Source organism: Pinus tabuliformis, chromosome 9 (assembly GCF_031772625.1).
Source record: "Pinus tabuliformis cultivar Carrire ecotype Pingquan chromosome 9, CPIR1, whole genome shotgun sequence".
In the NCBI taxonomy this organism is placed as follows: domain Eukaryota; kingdom Viridiplantae; phylum Streptophyta; class Pinopsida; order Pinales; family Pinaceae; genus Pinus; species Pinus tabuliformis.
This window is the reverse complement of record NC_142307.1, coordinates 891551043-891573896: the sequence shown is the minus strand read 5'-3', so window position 1 is coordinate 891573896 and position 22854 is coordinate 891551043. Positions and strand designations below refer to the sequence as shown.

The 22854-nt window shown below is 39.3% G+C and overlaps 2 protein-coding genes across 2 annotated transcripts; both read left to right on the top strand.

Moving 5' to 3' along the window:
* Window positions 1–3328: 3328 nt before the first annotated feature.
* LOC149151634 (uncharacterized) lies at window positions 3329–8832 on the top strand. Its single transcript, XM_089443217.1, has 2 exons — window positions 3329–4030; window positions 5200–8832. Exons 1-2 carry the CDS (start codon window positions 3329–3331, stop codon window positions 8830–8832), a joined length of 4335 nt encoding a protein of 1444 aa, XP_089299343.1.
* Window positions 8833–13041: 4209 nt separating this feature from the next.
* Window positions 13042–21766, top strand: LOC149151633 (putative glycosyltransferase At5g03795). Its single transcript, XM_089443216.1, has 5 exons — window positions 13042–13046; window positions 13141–13144; window positions 13376–13536; window positions 13660–14008; window positions 21104–21766. Exons 1-5 carry the CDS (start codon window positions 13042–13044, stop codon window positions 21764–21766), a joined length of 1182 nt encoding a protein of 393 aa, XP_089299342.1.
* The last annotated feature ends 1088 nt before the right edge of the window (window positions 21767–22854 follow it).

The following is a 22854-nucleotide window of genomic DNA, read 5'->3' as shown; positions in this document are numbered from 1 at the left end:
GATGTGCACATGGGAATTGTCATTTCCCTTAATGTTTATTATTTTTTCACCACAAGTAAAAACAACATGTGTAATGTTGCATAAGAGGGAGAAAAAACCATGGAGATGAATGAGCTTGTTGAGACTAAAGATGTCTAGATAAGTGAAAAGTTGGACAAGGTAGAGACAAAAATAGTTAAGGAAACTACAAATTGATGAATTTTCAACGATGGAGGTTGTAGCCCCAAAAAAAGAGGACAGAGAGAGGGCATGACGATGTCCTTGTAGCCTTAAAGCCCAACAATATTTCTAGGGAAACTGAAGGTAGACACAAAAGAGGTATCAATGAGTGTAAAGGTGAAGGGGGAGAACATAGTAAGACAATACACATAATTGGATGTAGAGTTGTACTACTCCATGAGATTCCTTGTTGAAATAGAGTTGGTGGAGTGCTAACCAAATATGGCTAAAGGTGTGGAGCCAGAGAAAGAATAGAATGATGAAGAATTTGTTATTGCATACACACTAGGGTGGTATGAGCATAAGGGGAATGAAAAAAAAATTGGTAGTCATTTATAGCCTCAATATGAGATCATGGTTTTCAATTTTATCTTGGCAGTGTGATGTAATAGCATAATATTAGATAGTCCATGGATGTGCATGTAGGAGGGAGATCCATAGGGAGTGGTGCATTCCTTAATAGTCATATCCTTCTTCCTCAATCAACCCTTTTGAAGCCTATGTATCTTTGAGGACTTACCTCCCCACTTGCTACACTCTATAAATCATACACCCTTTGAATTAGTATGAAGGAAAATTTGATTTTTTTAGAGCACCACTTATGTGGATAGCCTCAACTATGCAACTTGTTGATTAAGTTACACTCCATGGAAGATTAGATAAATTGATGCATCTTGAGGAATACCAATTTCTTATATCTACAAGTAGATGGTTTAGCACAATCCGCAAGAATCTTTGCATGATCACAACATTCGAGATGATGTTCTAGTGTTAGCTAATTTGGTTATGCTCTATGATGTTAAGCACCTAAAGAATCTAAGGAGCTCGTAGATGCTTTTTGTTTTTCCATTCCACATTATGTGGATCACGACTGAATGAATGGTCAAGTTGGTAGGGTTAGATGGAAGGATTAGTGAACATTGCATGTTTCAAGCCCTTCTCTTCATCATAGCCTTGACCATCTCATTCCTTTTTGGGTTTTTTTTCTTTAAATGGGTGGTAGTATACATGAGGAGTTAGGATTAAATGAAGTGACATATGTTGAATTATTTATGCATCATTTCTTTTGGTTGCATATAATTTATTTTCGTTCTTAAGTTTGTGGGTCAAATTGGAGAAATTAAAGAAGTGATTAGGTGAAGTTTCTATGTCATAGATTTATTGAGTTTTGAGAGGCATCTTAAGCTCATGTAAATGTCATCACACATTGTGTTAAGACTATAGATTAAGTGAATATCAATGAAAATGTGTTGTAAAGTAAGTGATAAAGAAGAAAATGAAGTGAACTTATTGAATGGTTAGGAATGGTTAGGTGATGGCAGTTGAAAATACCCTTACCACCATGACTTTGTATAAACATTTTGAATGAGTAGAACTTGGTTAACCTACCCAAACACATATCATGAGAGGTTACATGTGCCTTTGCCAAGATGTCATCATTTCTTCAATGTTGCTAAAAACCTCAATTTTAGCATTGGTGTAATTGTCATCATGTGAATGGCCTTAGGTATAGGATATTGGAGCAAACTTCCTCTTGGTGGGTGATAATAGCAGAGGAGAAGCCAACATGAAAAATAGATATATGATAGAAGAAATTATAATTAAGAAAGTTTGCAAGTTTGAATAATTTTCCAAGAATTAAATAATATAGTGTTGCTCATGGGGTTGATTTGTTGTTGAAGATGTTCACTAAAAGACAAATATGATGTTAAGAGAATGAATGACATGCTATTTAGAAAATTGTGAAAGATGTCTTTGACATTGTTGTAGACATTGAGGAGAAATCTTAGGCACATAAGCAAAACAATTTTGAAATTGATGCATTAGACATGATAAATAACACATACGAGCTTAAGATATGTAAATTGAAACAAGTGTATAGTTATAGGAGAAGCTTGTGGTATATAAGAGATAATGGAAGAAGTTTTAATACCTTTAGAAATTATAACCCCAATAGAAGACATGTGGCACTATGAATAGTTGCATGTGCCTTGGAGCACAAATAAATAGGAAGACCGCTAACAATTGGTTAACTAGTAGAGAGCGATTGGTGAGAATCATGTTGTCTGAGAAGATAAACATGACAATAGAAATATTTCAATGAGAAAAAATGATGTATGATTAGTACATCAAGAATTGAAGGTAGAGCACCTCAAGGTGATAACTAATTAGTCTAATTTTAGTAGAGTGGGTTGATGGGGAAATCACCAACAATGTATGTGCGCATGGGAATTGTCATTTCCCTTAATGTTTATTATGTTTTCACCACAAGTACAAATAGCATGTGTAAAATTGCATAAGAGGCAGAAAAAATCATGGAGATGAATGAGCTTGTTGAGACTAAAGATGTCTAGATAAGTGAAGAGTTGGACAAGGTAGAGACAAAAATAATTAAGGAAACTACAAATTGATGAATTTGCAATGATCGAAGTTGTAACCCCAAAAAAAGAGGATAGAGAGAGGGTGTGATGATGTCCTTGTAGCCTCAAGGCCCAACAAAATTGCCAGGGAAACTGAAAGTAGACACAAAAGAGGCATCAATGAGTGTAAAGGTGAAGGGGGAGAGCATAGTAAGACAATACACATATTTGGATGTAGAGTTTTACTACTCCATGAGATTCCTTGTTGAAACAGAGTTGGGTACAAATCCACCTTACTCTATGAGACAAATTATGAAAAATTAAGAAGAAGTCTCTAATTAGTGGAGTGCTAACCAAATAATGGCTAAAGGTGTGGAGCCTGAGAAATAATAGAATGATGAAGAATTTGTTATTGCATATACACTAGGGTGGTATGAGCATAAGGGGAATGAACATAAAATATTTGGTAGTCAGTTATAACCTCAATATGATATCATGGTTTTCGGGACTGGTTAGACTAATGCTAACGTTAGTCTAGGGTGAAAAATTGTTGGAGTAGAGAGTGGAGCTCTGCGCGCGCGATTCAAACTTCCTCCCGCCCTCGCCTGGTTCTGCCCCCCAGGCCTGACTGGCAGGGCTGCCGACAGCCCCTGCCCTCCCATCTGCCTGCTCCTGACACGGGCCTCCTGCCGGTGCTGCTCTGGGGCCCCTGCGCCTTTGTTTCTTCCATCCTGGCTTCGCAGTTCTAAATGGCTGGGAACGCCATCCCCACCCCTCCGGACCCTGAAAACTATGAAGTTCTTTTCGCCTCGTTGCTTCCTGAGAGAGCTGCATCAAGACCGCGACCCTCTGAATCGAAGTTTATCAAGCGTCTCGATGAAATACCTGAGGTCTCGCTCCCTCCATCCCTTCCACGAAAATCGGCAATAACACTCGCTGAAAGAGGCCTGGTTGGCCAGTTTACAGGTTTATGGCCATCTCCAAGAACAGTGCAAAAATGGGTGGAGCGCAACTGGAACGCCATGATCCAAGGGAAAATAGCTATCAGATTCTGCGGAAGGGGCTATTACACCTTCATATTCGAATCCAAGGAAGACAGGAACCTCATATTCAGAAATGGGCCTTACTTTATGGACTCAAGAGGCCTCTACCTAAACAGATGGACCCCAGACTTCGATCCGGAAATGGACATCCCAAACGCAGTCCCGGTCTGGGTCCGCCTCCCACATCTTCCGCTCCACTGCTGGGGGGACGAATCAGTCAAGGCAATAGGGAATGCAGTAGGAAAATTCATTGACAGATCTGAGCCAAGGGAGAACATGCATGCATGCGCCAGGATTTGCGTTGAAGTAGACCTCGGGAAAGGCCTGCCGGAAGCCATCAAGATTAAAGTTGATCAATGGACGCACATCCAACAACTTGACTACGAACAACTCCCCTTCAAATGCAAGGTATGTCACGAATATGGACATTTTGCAAATAGATGTAGCAAGCTAAAAATAAATGAACCCACTGAAAATGAAGAACAATCAGAAGGTCACTGGGAACAAGTCAAGAGAAAAAAACCCTCAGTCAACCAAGGGACATCCTCTCAGCCCCCTTCAGGAAACCTCCCTCCTCCTCCTCCCCCTCCTCCCACCTCCACTCCATCCTTCCCATCCTCCTCCAACCCTTTCGAATCTCTGGAAGTCGAAAACCTCCCCTCCCCCCCTCCATCCCCCCGAACCACACTCGCTGTAATTTCCTCGCCCTCAATCCCTCCTCCCTCCCCCCCTCCAACTATAGAGAGAATTCTCACCAGAAACAAACTGAAAGAAACCAATATTCCATTAGACCCGCCAAGAAAAGTAGGCAGAAAATCAAATAAAGAGCTCAGAGATGAGGCAGCAGTGAAAGATATGGCAACTGGAGCACAACAACCAATGGATTCCTACCTAGATAAGCAAAAAGGAAGTGGAGAAAAATCAAAGGAGCGGATTGGGACTCATCCAAAGTCTGGGAAATGATGAATCTGGTCTCTTGGAATTGTAGGGGGATGGGCTCCTCCCCAAAAATAAACGCAGTCCGCGATCTAATAAGCCAGGAGCAGCCAGAAATTTTCCTCATCCAGGAGACCAAGTTATCAGACCAAGAATTCCAAAACCAAATAAAAAGATTCAAAAATTTTGAAGGTTTCTCTACAGGCTCAGAAGGCGCCTCAGGAGGCATAGGAACACTCTGGAACAAAAATAAATGGACTCCCACCAACTTTCAGTCTTGCAACTGGTGGATCAAATCCGATCTCAGAAACAAAGTCTCACAAGAAGTCTTCAGCATCTACAACATCTACGCACCTAATCACTACCGGGACAAAGCATCTTGCTGGGACTCTTTATCCTCTGAACTACTAGCCTCTCCGGATAGGAACATAATCCTGGGAGGAGACTTAAACCTCATAAGAAACACGGATGAAAAGTTTGGAGGAAATTTTCATTCGGACCCCTCAAGAGAAGCGCTGGAAGTCATAATCCAGACTCACAACCTCATCGACATCCCTCTCTGCAACGGGAAATACACATGGAGTAATAAAAGAACAGGCAGTCACAACATAAAAGAAAGGCTTGACAGATTTCTAATACAGGAAGGAATAGCAGCAAGCCACGCTCTCATTAAAAGCAAAATAATTCAGGCTTCGGCCTCTGACCACAAACCTGTGGTGTTGTATATGGAAAAAGGGAGAAATCTGGGACCTCTCCCATTCAAATACAACAAATCGTGGGACCAGAATGAAAAATTCAGTTCTCTCATTCAAACTCAGTGGGCAAAGGAAGTTGTGGGATCCCCAAGCTATGTCTGGGAAACCAAACTAAAAAATCTGAGAACAGTCATTAAAAAGTGGGCCAAGGAAAATGCTGCAATGGAGAAGAAGAAAAAGGAGGATCTCAAAGAGCAGATGGAACAGTGGAACAAAGAAAAAGAAAACAGCCAGCCTACAGCTGAAGACATAAACCATGAAAACGCAATGTACAGAGAATTATACAGGCAAAACAGACTTGAGGAAGAAGACCACAGGCAGAAATCAAGATGCCTATGGCTAAAGGCTGGAGACAAAAATACATCCTTTTTCCATAATAGTATAAAGCTCAGGCGTGCAAGAAATCAGATAGACAAAATAGTGGTCGATGGGAGAGAGATCAATGAGCAAGAAGAAATCAAAGAGGCAGCTTTCAACCACTTCAACTCCCTTCTAACAGCAGCCCCTCAGCAGTCGGACAGCTCAGACTTTCTCAGTGCGGTAGAGAACAAAATCTCCGACCTTCAAAATCAAGAGCTGGATCAGGAGATCACAGAAGAAGAAATCAGACTCGCAGCATTTAGCATGCAACAGGATAAAGCCCCGGGGCCGGATGGCTTCACGGTGGCCTTCTTTCGAAATCATTGGAATACCATTAAGAAAGATTTTGTAAGGATGGTCAAGAATGTCTTCAAAAACTTCAAGATGGGAGACAACACTAAATCCTCCCACCTTGCTCTTATCCCCAAGGACCCTAATCCCCGTTCCTTTGACCGCTTTAGACCAATTTCCCTTTGCAATGTCTCTTACAAGATTGTAACCAAAATCCTAGCCAACAGACTTAAAAAGCTCCTCCCCCATCTTATCTCTGAGAACCAAGGAGGTTTTGTCCCCCACAGGCAGATCACTGACAATGTCATCCTCATCCAAGAGGCAATTCACAGCAGTATCAGCAGAGAGGAAAGAGGCATGATAATTAAACTAGACATGGCAAATGCCTTCGATAGAGTCGATCATCACTTCCTATCAGCTGTCCTCAAAAAATTTGGGATCTCAAACAATTTCATAAATATCATTTTTGGTTGCATTTCCAATCCATGGACTGCCCCACTGATTAATGGCCGCCCGAGCAGATCTTTCAGAAGCACCCGGGGGCTGAGGCAAGGCTGTCCTCTCTCCCCGTTCTTGTACATCATCATGGCAGAAACTTTGAGCGCTCAACTGGAAAAACTCCGCAAACAAAAACTGATCACTGGAATTGGCATAGAAAGAGGGACCAAAGAGATCAATCACTCTCTCTTTGCGGATGACACCCTCCTCATCGGGGGTGCCTCAAGCATAATGGCCAAAAGATTTAAGAATGTCCTGAACGCCTTCCTAGATGCCTCAGGAGGATTATTGAATAACAAAAAATGCAAGATTTACACTTGGAATGTCCCTGACCAAATCAAGAAAAGAATCTCCAATATTCTGGACATTCCAATTCAAGGGAATTGGAGCTATTTTTCATACCTTGGCTTGCCTTTAGCCAAAGCAACAATCAAGGCAGAGATCTGGACCAGTCATATTGAAAAAATGAGAGGCTTACTTCTGAGCTGGGGAGTTTCATGGCTCAACCTAGCGGGCAGATCAACCTTAATAAAGGCAATCCTTTCGGCCCTCCCCATCTATCAGTATGCGGTCACCTTGGCTCCAGCCAGCATTCACAAGCATATGGAACTGCTCATGAGAAGTTTCCTGTGGCAAGGGGGGAGGCAAGACTCAAAAAAATTCAGTTTAGTCAAATGGGAGCAGGTCACTCTGCCTTATGAAAAGGGAGGCCTAGCCATAAAAATTCCAAGCCTCTCCAACCGCGCCATGGGACTCAAACTGACCTGGAGATTACTCACTGACAAAGGCGCCTGGTGGGTGGATGTGCTATCAAAGAAATACCTCAATGGAGCAAACTCAAATCTTCTCTCAGAAACAATTGCTGAGCGGCCTTGCACCTCAGTCTGGAAGCTCATTAAAAAGGTCCTCCCTCAGTTTAGGGACAACATATCCAAAGTGCCGGGCAGTGGCAAGGAGATTAATATATGGAAGGATAAAATCATGGGCACAAAACCGAGAAACCTCAACCAAAATCTCAGGCCCTTGCAGACTTGGATGGAATCAAAAAACTTACACACCTTGTACGATATTTCTACCTGGGAGCACAATGTTTGGCAGGGCTGGAAGGATATAAAGCCTCCCATAGATATTGAAGATTTGTGGCTCAACCTCAAGGCCTCGCTCTCAGGTGCCGCTCCTACCAATTTAGGGGCTGTTGACAGGTATATATGGGAACCAAGTGGAGGTAAATTCACGGTCAGAGATGGATACAAATTCCTTCAGACTCTCAATCCAACAGAGAACTGGAATCTCTCCACAACGGTTTGGAAAACAGAATGCATTCCTAAGGTCAAACATTTCAACTGGACTCTCCTCAAAGGTAAAGTGCTCACAGCTGAAAACTTAAGGAAAAGAGGCATTGTAGGGCCTTCAATTTGTTGTTTCTGTAGAACTGAGGAGGAAAGTAGTCACCACTTGTTCTTCCAATGCCCTCTTGCTCAAAGTTGCTGGAAACAGATGACCAGCCCTTTGGAAATCGAAGAAACAAATAATCAGCTTCCATCCCTGCAAAAAAAATGGGCAAGACTCTACCCCTTCTCCAAGAAAGGCAAAGGCATCATAACCCGAGTTTGGAAATGCATCCCAGCCACTCTTTGCTGGCAAATATGGCTTGCCAGGAATAACTGTATCTTCAACGACAAAAAGCCCAATCCTGCCCGAATTTTGGCCAAAACAATTGCCCTCATCTCTGAAACAGTAAGCGCAAATTTAGCAGCTCCCCCAGAGCGAACCAACTGGCACAAAGAAGAGGAGGAATGGCTCAGCAAATTCCATATCAAATTCAGCAAAGTATGCTCGGATTATCCCAAAGGCAGCATGAGAAGAACTCAATGGAAGATCAGGGGCACAAAGGAAGAAGTAAGTCAGTGGATCCTTGACCAAAAACGCCACACTCTGTTCTTCGATGGTGCCTCCAAGAACAACCCAGGGAAAGCAGGAGCCGGGGGTATCATAAAGGATAGCCAAGGGAAAACCTTAGTGAGCTATGAATGGGGATTGGGACAAATGTCCAACAATTTGGCAGAAGCATACAGTCTCTATTTAGGCACCTCCATTTTGAACAGGTTAAAACTCAGGAACCCTATAATAGTTGGAGATTCGGCCATTGTTATCGCAGCCATGGTGTCGGGGACACAGTTCAAAAAAGAGGTTCTTAACAACGTAAAAATCAGAATTTTAGACAATCTACAGGAACTGGGGGATACATTATTCAAACATGTTCTGAGAGACAATAATAAGGAAGCAGATCATTTTGCCTCCATGGCAACATCCAGGCAGATCGGTCAAGTCAAGGAGAACGAGCTCATCTATGGCAAAGCAATCCCGTAATCAATCCAGAGGTCAGTCAAATCCTCAGACAAGTCTAATCAGCTCCTCTTTAAATTCTGACGCAATCATTCTCTGCAATCCTTCTCGTGATCCCAGGCCACACTCAATCATGCTGCAAGTAATCCGTCCCGCCTCGAACCAAGCTCCTCCTCCTGCATCGAGCCTCACCCGAAGGTACTGGTATGCAAACAGGACCCGTATCTCTCACTATTCCCGTGATTTATCTAAGCTATCTCCTGACATCAGTCATTTCAAGATCTTTATAAACTACGACAAAAATCCTTCCCCTGATCTTCATCCAGTGCAAATCCACATCTTCACATCACTCCCATCGCCCCCTTCCACCTCCGCTCTGATTTATACCCCCCTCAACCCTCTCAATCTTGTGCGCCTCAGTATTTCGATTGTCTTCCTCCTGGAGATCAGAGACCTTTCTTCATACAATCGGATCCAGAAGCTCTGCAACAAGCGAGGCAGTTCCCTGAGCATCATTGAAGTGCGCTTCCCCTCTAAAGTATTCAGGTATAACTTTTGTTATCTTCAGGTTTATTTGTCGCTGACTCTCTTCTCCTCCACGGCTGTCCTCTTCTCTTTTAGCTCCCTAGCCATGGCAGAGACTTCAGAAAACAGAATGCAGAACGTGAACCAGGAAGGCAGAGACCAACCTGAGAACCCGCTGGACCGTGTGCTTGGCAACAACACCTGCACGCTCTGCAAACAACATTGCTTCATGATAGCCAGGTTCATTAAACATTTCAATGAACTCAAAGAAGATTTTCAGGCAGATAGTCGATCCAAGAGAAAGAAACTGGAAAAACAAAGAGCCGAGATCGAGAGCCTAAAAGAAAAATGTAATCACATGGAAGAGGCCATATCTCACATCAAAAATATCACTCAGAGCATGCAAGCTGAGGCATCAACCAAAGCAAGCATCAAGAAGGAACCTCAGATCGAAGACTCTGTCAACCAGTTTTGGTAATCAATCAAATGTCCAGTAAATTTTGCTTACTCGCAGGTCTTTTTGTAAGGCAATACAACCGCTTCTTATTTCAATCTATCCTTTTTAAGTTTACTCTCAAGAAGTCAGGGTCTGCGCACCCATTTTGGACTTCTCTTCTTCTTCCTCTTTCACTCTTTGTAACAACACTCGCTATTAGCAGTTTTTTATAATAGAAAAGTACCCGATCGTGTTAAAAAAAAATATGAGATCATGGTTTTCAATTGTATCTTGGCAGTGTGATGTAAGAGCATAATATTAAGAGAGTCCATGGATGTGCATGTAGGAGGGAGAGCCATAGGGAGTGGTGCATTCCTTAATCATCATATCCTTCTTCCTCAATCAACCCTTTGGAAGCCTATGGATCTTTGCGGGGTATGAATGAGGAAGAGCTTAAATAGATTTTGCGAAAACACCAAGTCTTAAATCTTTCTCACTCAAGATTGACCATTGATGTAGTAGTCAAGGGATAAAGCATAAGATAAAGATACGGTATTAAGGAATTCCATGTTCCTTAAGCCTCCAATGATTATTTCATGTGATTCAAAGAAGAAGGACCTATGTCCCCTATAAACTCCTATAAACGCCTCCACATTACTACTTCATAATAGAAGTTGGCACACTTTATGATGGTTAATGAGGTCATTGAACATGAGTTATGTAGGGAGAAAGAGAAAATGCCAAAAAAGAGAGAGGAAGGGGACATTGTTTGATTCATGAGGGTTTCCATACAAACAAGTAGAGAAGACATAAAGCATAAAAGGAAGAGGAAAGACAAAAGATGGCATGATGAGAAAATAAAAGAAAATGTAGAAGAGAAGTGATAAAATTAGAAGATGAAGGAAGAAGAATAGGGAGAGACACTATGAGAAAAGAAATCGATCCTAGTGGAAAGAATTGGGTTATAGTAAAGGACACTAGGTAGAATCATTTATTGGGGAAAAAGGAGTAGTTCCAACAACAAAGTTGGGAAAAATTGCAGATTCATGTAAAAGAATGAGTTTGTAGCTCATGAAGGAGTGAAGAAAGGGCAATGAGCCTAGAGAAGTGAACAAGAGGACTAATGATTGGGTAAAGTCATAGAGCCCATAACCCTTGGAGAAGAAGCAAAATTGAATAGGAACCAAAAACATAGTGGGAAAGAACACCAATTGTAGCAAATTTATGTAAGCAGTATGTCAACTATGCCAAAGAAAAATCTTTTGAGCATTGTATGATAGATGTAAATTCAACTAAGACTTAGATTGTTGGTCATCCAATGAGGATGGCTTTGGCTTTATCTTGTTTTGTGATAATTGTTGCAACAACAAGAGCGCATTGACACTACATGCACTTGAAAATTTCATGTTGATGTTTAATATAGAAACTTGTATCGTTACTTTCCTCTCATTTTTTGTGCATGCATGCATTTTTAGTTACTTCAATGAATTCTTTTTACTTGTATTGCTTGTGGGAGTACCCTACACTCTCATTTTGTGAATCCCTAAAACATTGAATGGAGTGTTGTGTGGAAGAGTTGCAATAGGTAGATAAGATAGGGGTTTATGTTATCACCCTATACCATTTTAGGCAATCTTAGTGCTTTGGAAGGAAGTCCATATAATCAAGTTGGTTGGGTTATTCAATTCAAGCTAAGGAAATAGTAAAATAATCTCATAATTGACCTTCTTCACTCTAGCCATACAACAAGAAGCTCTTTTAACTCTTGATGTATCTTGCACTAGAAAGTCCCCTGGGCTTGAAAAAAATGTTAGATACAAGTCATTGTTAAATACAATTCTTTGTATGGCATTGTTCAAGTGATATCCATCAATATGGCTAGCCCTAAGGATTGTTATGAATCACTCTCCCAATCACAAAATGCTTTTTGCTACCCTGTTTGATATTTTACTCAAACTTTCTTAATATTTTTTTTAAATAGTGAGAAAACTTATCATAACTTAATTGTCAAACCAATAGTGGGGATAGCCATCACTGGCTCCTATCTGGGAATGCATGCCCATTCATCACTGTTATTCAAGGAAAACCATGTCACTTGGAATTACTCATTGGTGATTCGTAAGAGGGCATACTTTCACTCCTGTGAGATGTCTCTGGATCTTCGAGCATTAACTTATTTCCTTATGTTCTAGAAAAATGAGATCTTAGCCGAGTCAAAGCAGTTTTAAGGCATACTCAAGCCCATCAAACTTTCTTAATATATTTGCTGGTTGGTTGAACTTTTATGTATATATTTAATATAAAATTTTCAATAATTTGACATTATTTGTCGATATATGGCAATATTAGCAAACTTGGTTTAACCTTGGACGATTGCTGGCCTTCGCATCATGCATGCGGAGCAGGTTAATTATGGTTATGATAGCATGCCAAGATTAATTAGTTTGCTTTCACTTCATGTCTTCTCTGAAGTCAATTGAAGCTCAAACTCTCGTTAGACTAACAGATTGCAAAGATTAGTTTAGTTTGCTTTCGACTTTAATCGAAGATCAAACTCTTCCGCCGTCGGCCCAGCCGCATGTTCTCATTGAGCGCCAGATCCCGGGGGCTAGCTGGAACAAGAGTATGTTTCGCCCTGCCGCCGTCGGCCCAGCCACATCTTCTCGTTGAGCCCCCGATCGCGGCCGCCAGATGTAAATCGAGTATGTCTCGGGTGGCGGGCCACGGCCAACCCCAGCTTGCCGCCATTTCTCCATTCCTCCCCCGCGTTCGGCGACATCTGTATATCGATCCAATTATTATCTAGTACATTTATCTTTCACAACCACCTGCAGACGTGGGTTGATAGAGCTCTGCATGCATGAGAAGAGGAAGAAATCAAACAGAATATGAAACGAATTGCTCTTTTTGTGGAATTATCAGATCTTGGGTTGAAGTCGGTTAGTAGTGAATTTGCAGAATTGGTCGGAGAAAGCATGAGAAGCGGAAGAGAACGCCAGAGATTTGGGCGTTTACCCCCATATAAGTGGGGGGTGGCGATGTGCCATGAAGACTGGCTGTTATGGAGGGAGTGCGCAGCTTTAAGTGGAGTCTCGCCCTGGTTCTGGTATTAATCATCGCCAGCTTTTCCATCTTTGACACATATCATGTTAATCTTCTGTTATCATATATTTCATCACAATCTCATGCAATATCGAATTATGGATTGCCTTCGCATGGTTCATCCTTGGTCGGTTCACCTGCTGTAGTTCCTCATAACAGAAGCCCTGTCAATGAGGTAAATATCAGTGCTTTTACATATGCAATCTTTGAATTTTTACATATGTAATCCTTGAATGTTTACATATGTTATCCTGGAATTTATAATACAGAATGGTAGGTTCATGGGGTCTTGGATAATTCAGTGTGTCTTTAAAGCACTTTTACATATTAAGTCACTAGTTGAATTCCTTACCATATAAGTCACTGGTTCAATTCCCCTGTACTGTAATGTTATTTTTGGACATCACCAATTGTAAACTTAAAAGAGAAAAGACTGACCAGCAGGAGAATATTCATGTTTGATTTTAGTAGAAATTGAATCAAATTTCCGGATGCATATGCCAGGAGCAGAAGCAAGAAAGACGTGGTATTCCGAAGGTGGAAATCGACCTGAGGCGCGCTCGGGCTTCAATAAGGAGAGCGGTTTTGCATGGAGAACAGAAAGGGGCTCCCGGGGGTAACATTTCCACTAGTGACATCTACAAAAATGTCGTTGCCTTTCATCAGTACGAGTTATATCTGAACTCTATATATGAATCTTGAAGTAGATTGATCATATTTTAATCCATGGATTTTGGTCACTGTTAGAAAGACATTTGATTTGTATTTTTCTATGTTTATGTCATCAGGAGCTATCGGGAAATGTGGAAGCGTTTCAAGATCTTCTTATACCGAGATGGGGAACCGCCTCTGGTACACATTGGGCCGTGTAAGAATATCTATACGACGGAAGGCAGGTTCATTGACGAGCTTGAACTGGGGAATCGGTTCCTGACATCGAATCCGGAGGATGCCCATGTTTTTTTTCTTCCCTTCAGCGTAACCCTGATGGTGAGCTACATTTACAAGCCCTATTCATATGATCTCAAGCCCTTACAACGCTTCATGGCAGATTATATTCACGTGGTTGCCAACAAGTACTCGTTTTGGAACAGAAGTCAGGGGGCCGATCATTTCATGCTGTCATGCCACGACTGGGTATGTACGGATTCTGTTTTATCTCCCTGAGCGTTATCTTATTTTTAATTTTCTTTACTTATTTTGTTAAAGAGAAACCAAATCTTGATCTCCATGTTCCTTGGAGATTTCTCAGTTAAAGCCATAGAGAAATCGACTACAAATTGAACTTTGGAGTTTTGATGGACTCCCACCAGTCTACTTCTGAGAATCTTTGAAGTAACATGTGCGAAAAGCTTTGATCATCACCACCCAAAATTGATTGGTTCGAGAAAGTAGAGTTTTGATTCTCAATCAACTCTTGTATGGTGCTGCCTAAGAATCTTGGAAACAACATGTTAATAAGTTTTAATCCCACTCCACCCAATATTTTGTGAGCATAGGTTTGATTCTCAATCCCTCCCTTTTCTTTCCAGGAAAAATAATCCATATGTTTGATATTTCATAAGAGAAATGAGAATATGCTTCTACTAGCTTTTCGGCTCAGCTCAAAAGACCTTGATTATCCACCACCTAGAGCATTAGAATTACTTAAACTTACATCAGAACATTACATTCACCGTTCAGCCATAAAATTGTCTACATTTCAAGACTTTTATCAAAATTAACCAACAGCCGTAAAACCAAGAATTGGCTTTCCATCGCTCTTGAGATATATGAACCAACACCACAAGCAACTAAGGAAAAAATCAAAGAGAGTTTGAACTTCCAATGCTAAGGGGATTGAATCCCTACCTTCTTGCGTAGTCAGTACACCTTCCTCTAGCGTAAGAGCTTCCTTGGATAATTGCTCTCGTTTGTGATTAAAATTCCTTTATATATGAGCAAAGGAAATATCCTCAAAAAGGACCCTTAAACCTACAATCCTTCCCACAAATGGCTCCAAAACCAAATTTTAAATTTGGATTTTCCCAATTGCCCAATTGACCAAACTGTTTGAGTGCCCTAAGACCTACAGTCCTGTCACCTGTATATCCATTGTTATTTTGAGTAAGATTCAAAAGGCATAGAGCTCAATGCCACTATTAGTACCAAAAGTTGCACCATACTTTAATGAGATATAATGAGCATTATCCAAAAAGAGTAAAGCCCTAGTTCCACAAACCTCATGTTACCTTGACAATTGCCCAGGGCCTAGTCTAACCAATCCAATGGTCCTCTAATATTCTTGGAACAATTTTTTTTGGGAGGTTTCTTGCCTTCTCCGAAAGAAAGTCTTATTTGATGTTTTGATGTGATAACATTCCTACAAGTCCAAAAAAACTTAGAAAATGGACAAAGTACAAATAAGTGGTACACAACTTCACTTGTTTATATAACACCATCAAGGTTCAATCCATCTCCTGTTTCAACCATTGTCCCACATTAACACTTTGTTTGCCAACACAAGACAATGAAAACTTAGTTTTTTTAAAGGGCAAACTAATTTCCACATTGCTTTCCACCATCACAGTCTTGTTGCACCTTGCTCTTCACTAAAGTTAGAAGCATAACTTGGATTTCTAGTAAACAAATGGCATTTTGCTTTAATAAATTACAGCATTGGGTCCATTCAATAGCCTAATAATCTTGTAGTTTTAAATCCTCCATAGATTTCTATACTTGGCAAACTATCATAAACCATGTATGTCACATCATTAACATTTTCTAATTTGGTTAATCCTTTTTCATGCAGTGACAAAAGGAGGATCCTGAAAAGTTGTAATTTCCATTACAACCAATTGAGGGTCCTTACCTATCGCCAACTTATTGCCTTTCCTGATTTTCCAAGCCATCCAGTTGTCTAATATGTGAAAGGCTTTTGCCAAAACCTTTCTAGACATTTCAAGCCCTTTTAAGAATCTTAAAATCTTTCTATATTGTCTAATACATTCTTCTGGTTCCTTGTAAGGTGCTCAACATTCATCCCTTTGCCCAAAATACCTCTGTCTAACAAGAGTCACCAAAGGATTTTTTCTACTAAATCTTGGTATAACACAAACATATTCTTTAGCCCCAAAACTCCAAGAACCTTAGGTTGGCTATCTTGGTCCACTTTACAAGTGATATCTCTTCTTCCATTCTTTTGCCAAACCAAAGAAAATTGAAACATTTTTTTTTTCTAATCTTCTCTAAAATACATTTTGGAATGTGTCCAATAGAAAGCCAATATATAAGAATGCTTTCTAAACCAATTTTACCAACACTAGCCTAGCTCCTCAAGATAGCCATCTGTGACACCAACGGGTGATTCTACCTTCAATCTTTTTAACAAACCACATGCAATTTGCAAATTTGTAGTAGTTAGACTTTAAGTAAAAACCTAGGCACTTAAGTCCTATGTCCAAGGGTTCAATCATCATGGGAAAAAGTTGTTCAAGTCTTCATTTGATCACTCAGTCCATTAACCAATAAACAAGATGTGTTCTTGTTGATTTCCCTTCTTGAAGCTTTGCAAAATAGATCTGCTAAAGATATCAAGTAAATCATCTCCTTGAAATTACCTCTCCCAAAAAGTAAAACATCATCAACAAATAATGTGTGACCACTATTGTTCTTGCAAATTTGATGCCTCTGATGAACCCCTATATCCTATCTTTGTTTATTAACTTGTTGAGACCCTCTACCATTAAAAGAAACAAGAAAGGGGACAGAGGGCAGCCTTTCCTGAGCCTTATAGAGGCCTTTAAGAAACCTAAGGGAGAGCCATTTATTAGAAATGCAAAGTTAGTTGATTCCAAAAACCCATAATCCAATTAACTAATTGAAGATTTAATGTTATTGCAAAGGACCAATCTTAGAAACAGCTAGCTAACTTTGTCATATGCCCTCAAAAAATCAGTTTTTAGAACTACTACAAACTATTTTCCATTTTTTTTTTAATGTAACCCCTATTGAGTAGTCCCATTTGAATCATGGATTTGTCTATTGAAAAGAAATCAAAATTGTTCCTAAAAAATGGCCGTGGACAGAGAGATCTTCATTTTGTTAGCTATTATCTTCAAAACAATCTTATTGACATGATTGCAAAGAGTAATTGGCCTAAAATTTTCAAAGTTTATAGGATCATTCCTTTTTGGTATTTGTGCTAAGAAGGTTTCATTTATACCTTCTTGTTTCCTCAATCACTTGTAGAAATTCACCCTCTAGAAAATCATAAAATCCATTGTAAAATTTGACTGTCCAGCCATTGGGGATAAGAATTTTTCCTTCTTGAAAGATCCCATGGTTGACTTCTACTTCCATGGTTGAATTCATATCCTCATCAAAAAATCATAGAAATAATATGACCACATCCATGATTTTCCTTTAATTGGATGCATCATTTTCCTTGAATAAAGTTGGAAAGTGATGTTTACTTGTTCAGGGTAAGTCATATCCCTAGTACCATCTAGTCCCACCAAATTCCAAATGGTATTAAAGCTCTTCCTGTGGGTTTTAAAGTTGTGAAAGAACTTTGTATTATTTTTACCTTCCACTAACCAAATGGCCTAGATTTTAGTCCTTCACTTAGCCTCTTCCATTCTAGGAAGGTTTTTCTTTAATTATTGAGATCCTTCAACCTCCTAAACTCCTCGAATGAAAAAATCCCTCTTGAATTTTGGTCAACAAGGTCATGTATGGTTGCCCCAACCTCCTTCATTCTTTTAGGTTAGCTTTTGATCACTCCCTACTCCAATCTACTACCACCTTTTTTAAATGAATTAGATTACTTGAAAATTGTTGCACAGTCGAGGCTCCATTGAATTCCTTGTACCTTTTTCAACTACTAGTGATTAGACATCAAAAATATTCCTCATTTAACCATGTGTGATTAAATTTGAAAGATATAGTAGATTTCTGGTTTCTTACCTCTAACTACAAGAAGATATGTAAATGATAAGAGATCCTACCCATACCTACCAAGACTTATACCTACTTACATCCTATAGCACCTTCCAACTACTAGAAACTAATCAAGTCTTTCTGAGATCATTTCCCTACTACTTCTAGCATTTATCTATGTAGGGACAAGTTTGTGAGGTTCCACATCTACTAGCTGGAGCTCTTCAAAAAGTCAATTGAGGTAATTTTCCATATGGGTTAGACCTTGTAGCTTCACCATAGAATCCCATAACATTCATTGTTAAATTCAAATCTCCACATGAGATCACATTGTCCCTTGAAAAGACTTGTTGATCTTTCAAGTTCTCCTAGAATTGATTTCTTTCATTGTAAGGAGCATATAGATTAACGATACTAAACTTGAAGTCCAAAAATTTAGCCCTTCCCTATAGAACAATGCTTACAGAAAGGCACACCAAATAAAAAGCCTTGAAACTCTCATTCCAACTAGACACTACACTGCCAGATAACCCCTACATATTAAGGGAAAAAAACTTCCACCCCTTCAACATGGCTGAAAGTATTTCAACACCTTTTTCCCCAAGGAACATTATTTCTTGGATCATCTCCTGGGTTTTGTCTCCTCTAAGGACTCCTTTGATTTCCATTTGTTTTCCTTCCCTAACCTTTTTTGAGGCCATTTTCTTCACTTTTTAGATTGAGTACCTCTTCCCTACCAGACCAGGATTTGTAGCGACCTTCACTAAATCCCCCCACCTTCATCTTCTAGACTGGTATTTCTAGGACGCAGATGATAAGGAGAGAACATGGAATTGTGTTGGGTATTTTTCCAAGCTTCTAGGTCTAGAGGTAGCGCCCTCTTTAACTTTTGAGCCTCTATCTCAGTTGCAGGCATATAATTCTCTTGGAAAATGTCTAAGGGTGTTGACATAATTGGGAAAGGTAAATGTTTTGAAAACCCCTCTTTAGGTCGAAACTATGGGATATATTTCCTCTTCAGAAGCTTTATTGAAACTCGAAATAAGAGGATGAAAGCCTTTACTTATTAAGTCTTTTCCTATAGCTATCACCAAGGAGGAGACCTCCTTCACATGTTGGTTTACATGGGAACCTTGACATTGAGCCATCAAGGCTGAGAAATCACCATCCTTCTAAACCTTTTGCCCATATCCCACAAGTAAATTTGGGAATACTTATTCAGTATACTCAATTCTTACCCAAATCTTCTTCTTAGGTTGTCAGCCTTGCCTTTGTGCACTGCAATATTTCTACGGGTGTCTAACCTCTCAACATTTTGAACAACATAAGGGTACCTTCCAATAATCCAATGTCTAAACCAACATTGAATTGTCTCTGATATTCCACTTTAGCTAGATCTCATCCCTGATGTCCACCTTGATTAGTATCCAAGCCATTTTCTTATCACTTAGAGAATAGAAATTTTTTTCAACTGCAATAAAATGAGAAACCTATCTTCCAAGTCCCTCAACACTTCTTTTATCTAGAATTCTAATAGAAGACCTCACAGAAGGACCCAAACATGTATATTCATTTCTTCCCTTTGCAAAGTAGGCCCTAGTTACCACCTATTAAGCACAAGGTAGGAAAGATCCCACGAACATTCCTGATTGATAATTTGTCCACATCCCCCACACTTGAAAGAAATTGAACCCCTTAGCAAGAGATGGAAATGAGGAATTTATCCCATAACTTTGCGTCAACTCACGTCCAGTCACCAGTGAGAGTTTCATGATCCCCCTTTAACAATTTTTCCAATAAACATTCCCCTAGGGCTTTTCTCATCAATCCCTTGAGCCTCTTCATACCAACATTGACCCCTAGCACCATTTTCACCCTATCATTCTCAACACGCATACATTTTTTCCTACTACTAGCTTTGGATACCTTTTGTATAGGCTTCAACTCTATGAAGACTATGTTTATATTCAAATTTTGACCTAACCCAACATCCTCATGTCTTCAGACATCCCCTATTTGGAAAGTGGATCAAGGCTCTACTCTATCTTGATAATCTTCATATGCAAGGGCAAAGTCTCCCTCCATGCCAACATGATTAATGAATGGACTGGGATCCTGCTTGAACATAAGTCGACCATCTGTCACCAGTAATATAGAATTTGTAGGGAGGACATTCTATTTTTTGAATGCATAAGCGACCCTCTATATTTTTACCAGCTCATCATGGGCCTAAAAAATAGGTATTGGATTGGTGAGGTCATCCTCACTATAATCCACCATTTCAGCTACAATTTCCATGACAGAGACAAACCAACGTTGCAACAACAGGTGAAAAAACATAGATTAGTAAGGTTTCAGCACATTTGTGGAAACCCTTAGATCTCAAAATCCCTCTCCTCCCCTTCGAACCCCATCCTTTATAATGAGGTTCAATCTCCATGGTTTGACCTGTATCAATTTCTTCATCCTTTTCTTGGTGACATAGCCATCAAACATAATCATTATTAATCCATTCTTGTATAACCTTTGCCTAATAGTTTTTGGAGCAACATGTCCCAAAAATTTAAATCTCCATCCACCCAAAATAATTGTTGTTTTTATATGAGCTTCGGTTTGATTCTCAATTCATTCTCTTATATGGCATTTTCCTAGGGCTATGCGTAAGAGTCTTGTGATGCAACATGTCCCAAAAGTTTTGATCTTGATCCCACCCAAAAATAATTGTTTTGAATGAGCATAGGTTGGATTTTCAATCCATTCTTGTATGGGCTCTACCTAAGAAGATTCAAAGAAACATGTTCAATTCTCAATCCTTTTTGTGTGTGTTTTGCCTATGATTTCCCGTAAGAATATTCAAAGCAACATCTCCCAAAAACTTTGATTTCATTCCACACAAAAGTAATTATTTTGAATGACTATTGGTTTTTTTCCTATCAAAAATTATTGTTTTGAATTTACACATGTTTGTGTATCTGAACATATTTTCAGTTTAGGGTGGGCAGCAAACAAAGGAAGTATTTAAATATGATTTTTTATCCAACTTCAACCAAAAATACAGTGGTAAACATTTCATTTTAGGATGGGCAGGGAACAGAGGCAGTTTTAAGTTATGGTTTTATCTAGTAGTCTTGATTAGTAAGGCTACTTTTATTTCCTGTTTCCTATTTCAAAGATTATCGTTGATATTGTTGTGGAATAGGGAAATCACCTTGGAAGATATGCTTGTGAGATGATACCTGACATGCAAGCATTACTAGCGGTAGTCTGTAAAATTCTGATTGCATTGCATGCTTTTGCTTGGGGTATATGCAGGCACCGATTGCATCTAGCGCAAATCCATTATTGTACAACAATTCAATCCGTGTTCTGTGTAATGCCAATACTTCAGAAGGATTCAATCCGACAAAAGATGTAACACTTCCAGAGATGAATTTATATACTGGTGAAATGACTGGCTTGGTTGGTGGTCAATCTGCTCTGGAGAGACCTATTTTGGCATTCTTTGCGGGTGGAAATCATGGACCTGTGAGACCCCTATTGTTCAAGCATTGGAAAGAGGGCACTGATAGTGATATACATGTCAGTGAGCGTGTCCCCAGTGGATTATCTTATCATGGGTTTATGAAGAAGAGCAAATATTGCCTATGCCCAAGTGGATACGAAGTGGCCAGCCCTCGAATTGTGGAGGCAATTTACAGTGAATGTGTGCCCGTCATAATTTCCAAAAGCTATGTTCTCCCCTTCAGTGACGTACTGAATTGGACAAGTTTCTCTGTTCAGGTTCCCTTGTCTGAAATTCCAAATCTCAAGGCCATACTCCAGTCCATTCCTGTAAATAAATATGTCCAGATGCAAAGAAGAGTCAAGCAAGTTCAGAAACATTTTATTATAAACCAGCCTCCAAAGCCGCAAGACATGTTCCATATGATTCTTCATTCCATATGGTTGAGGAGGCTAAACATTCAAATTAGTTAGCATCTCCTTTGGTTTCAATTTACAAATTAACCCAAAAAATTAGCATTTTATTATTATTCAATACACCATCGATTATTCAATACCCATGTGATTATTGAAGCACTCTGTCATTTATATGTTTCTGGTTGGAAATTAAAATGAACCGTTGTGTTTTGAACATAGAACATTCCCTATGTTAAGTAAAATAAAACACTTGTTTGTATTGGATCTGTTTCTTTTCAAACCTAATTGGCGTCATGTGAGTCTTCACAGCATTTGGCTCATATACTTAACTATTCAGGGTGTATAATTAAGTTATAAAGCGTTGGTTGACATTTACTTTTTAAACAGTGTTGCATTTATATATCACTGTTATGGCAGTGGTTCAATTTTCTGTTCAAAATATTAACAATCTTAACCAGTGATATTAATCTTGATGACACATGGCTCTTGTTGAGGAATCATCTCTGGAAATCTATCCATGTGTGTAAATGCAAATAGTATTGATCAATACTCATTAACTTACAACACAATAACTGAAATGCTAATGCAAGGTGGCAAGTCCTATGATCTTCATATTTTGTAACTACATGTTTGGTTTATGCTCTATAGTCTTTAGAATACTATTACATATTGCTGCATGCATAGGATTGAATAATTGTTCACTGGTTTCGTTTTAGAAGTCTGGAAATTTCTTCTTCATTTAATGTATTGACATGGTGATGATCCTAGCATCACTTTTTATGAATTGATTAAACATGTAGCATCTCATCTGAAAAATTCTGTTAAATACTCTTCTATCAAATTTAAATGAATCACCCTAATTGTGTTTGCAATACTTCAATCATGGGATCATTTGGACAAATACATTATAAAAAGTGCGGATGATTAAAATTTAAATAGTATTTTATAATTTGATAAATCTACTTATAACTTTTCTAATTAATCTAATTACCATTTGGACAAACACATCATATATCTTTTATAATTAGATTGATTGGATATTTTTAATCTTTTATATTTGGATTAGAAATATTTCTTGATCTATGTTCAGTACTTGGAAATGTAGTGTTCGTATGCTTTTTGAGTACCCATTCCTTGCACACTCT

Coding starts and splice junctions, on each gene's coding strand:
- LOC149151634 (XM_089443217.1), top strand. CDS start 3,329: ATGGCTGGGAACGCCATCCCCACCCCTCCGGACCCTGAAAACTATGAA. Junction 4,031..5,199: donor AACTCCCCTTCAAATGCAAG/GTATGTCACGAA, acceptor TTTCTAATACAG/GAAGGAATAGCAGCAAGCCA.
- LOC149151633 (XM_089443216.1), top strand. Junction 13,537..13,659: donor AATGTCGTTGCCTTTCATCA/GTACGAGTTATA, acceptor TTATGTCATCAG/GAGCTATCGGGAAATGTGGA. Junction 14,009..21,103: donor TGCTGTCATGCCACGACTGG/GTATGTACGGAT, acceptor GGGTATATGCAG/GCACCGATTGCATCTAGCGC.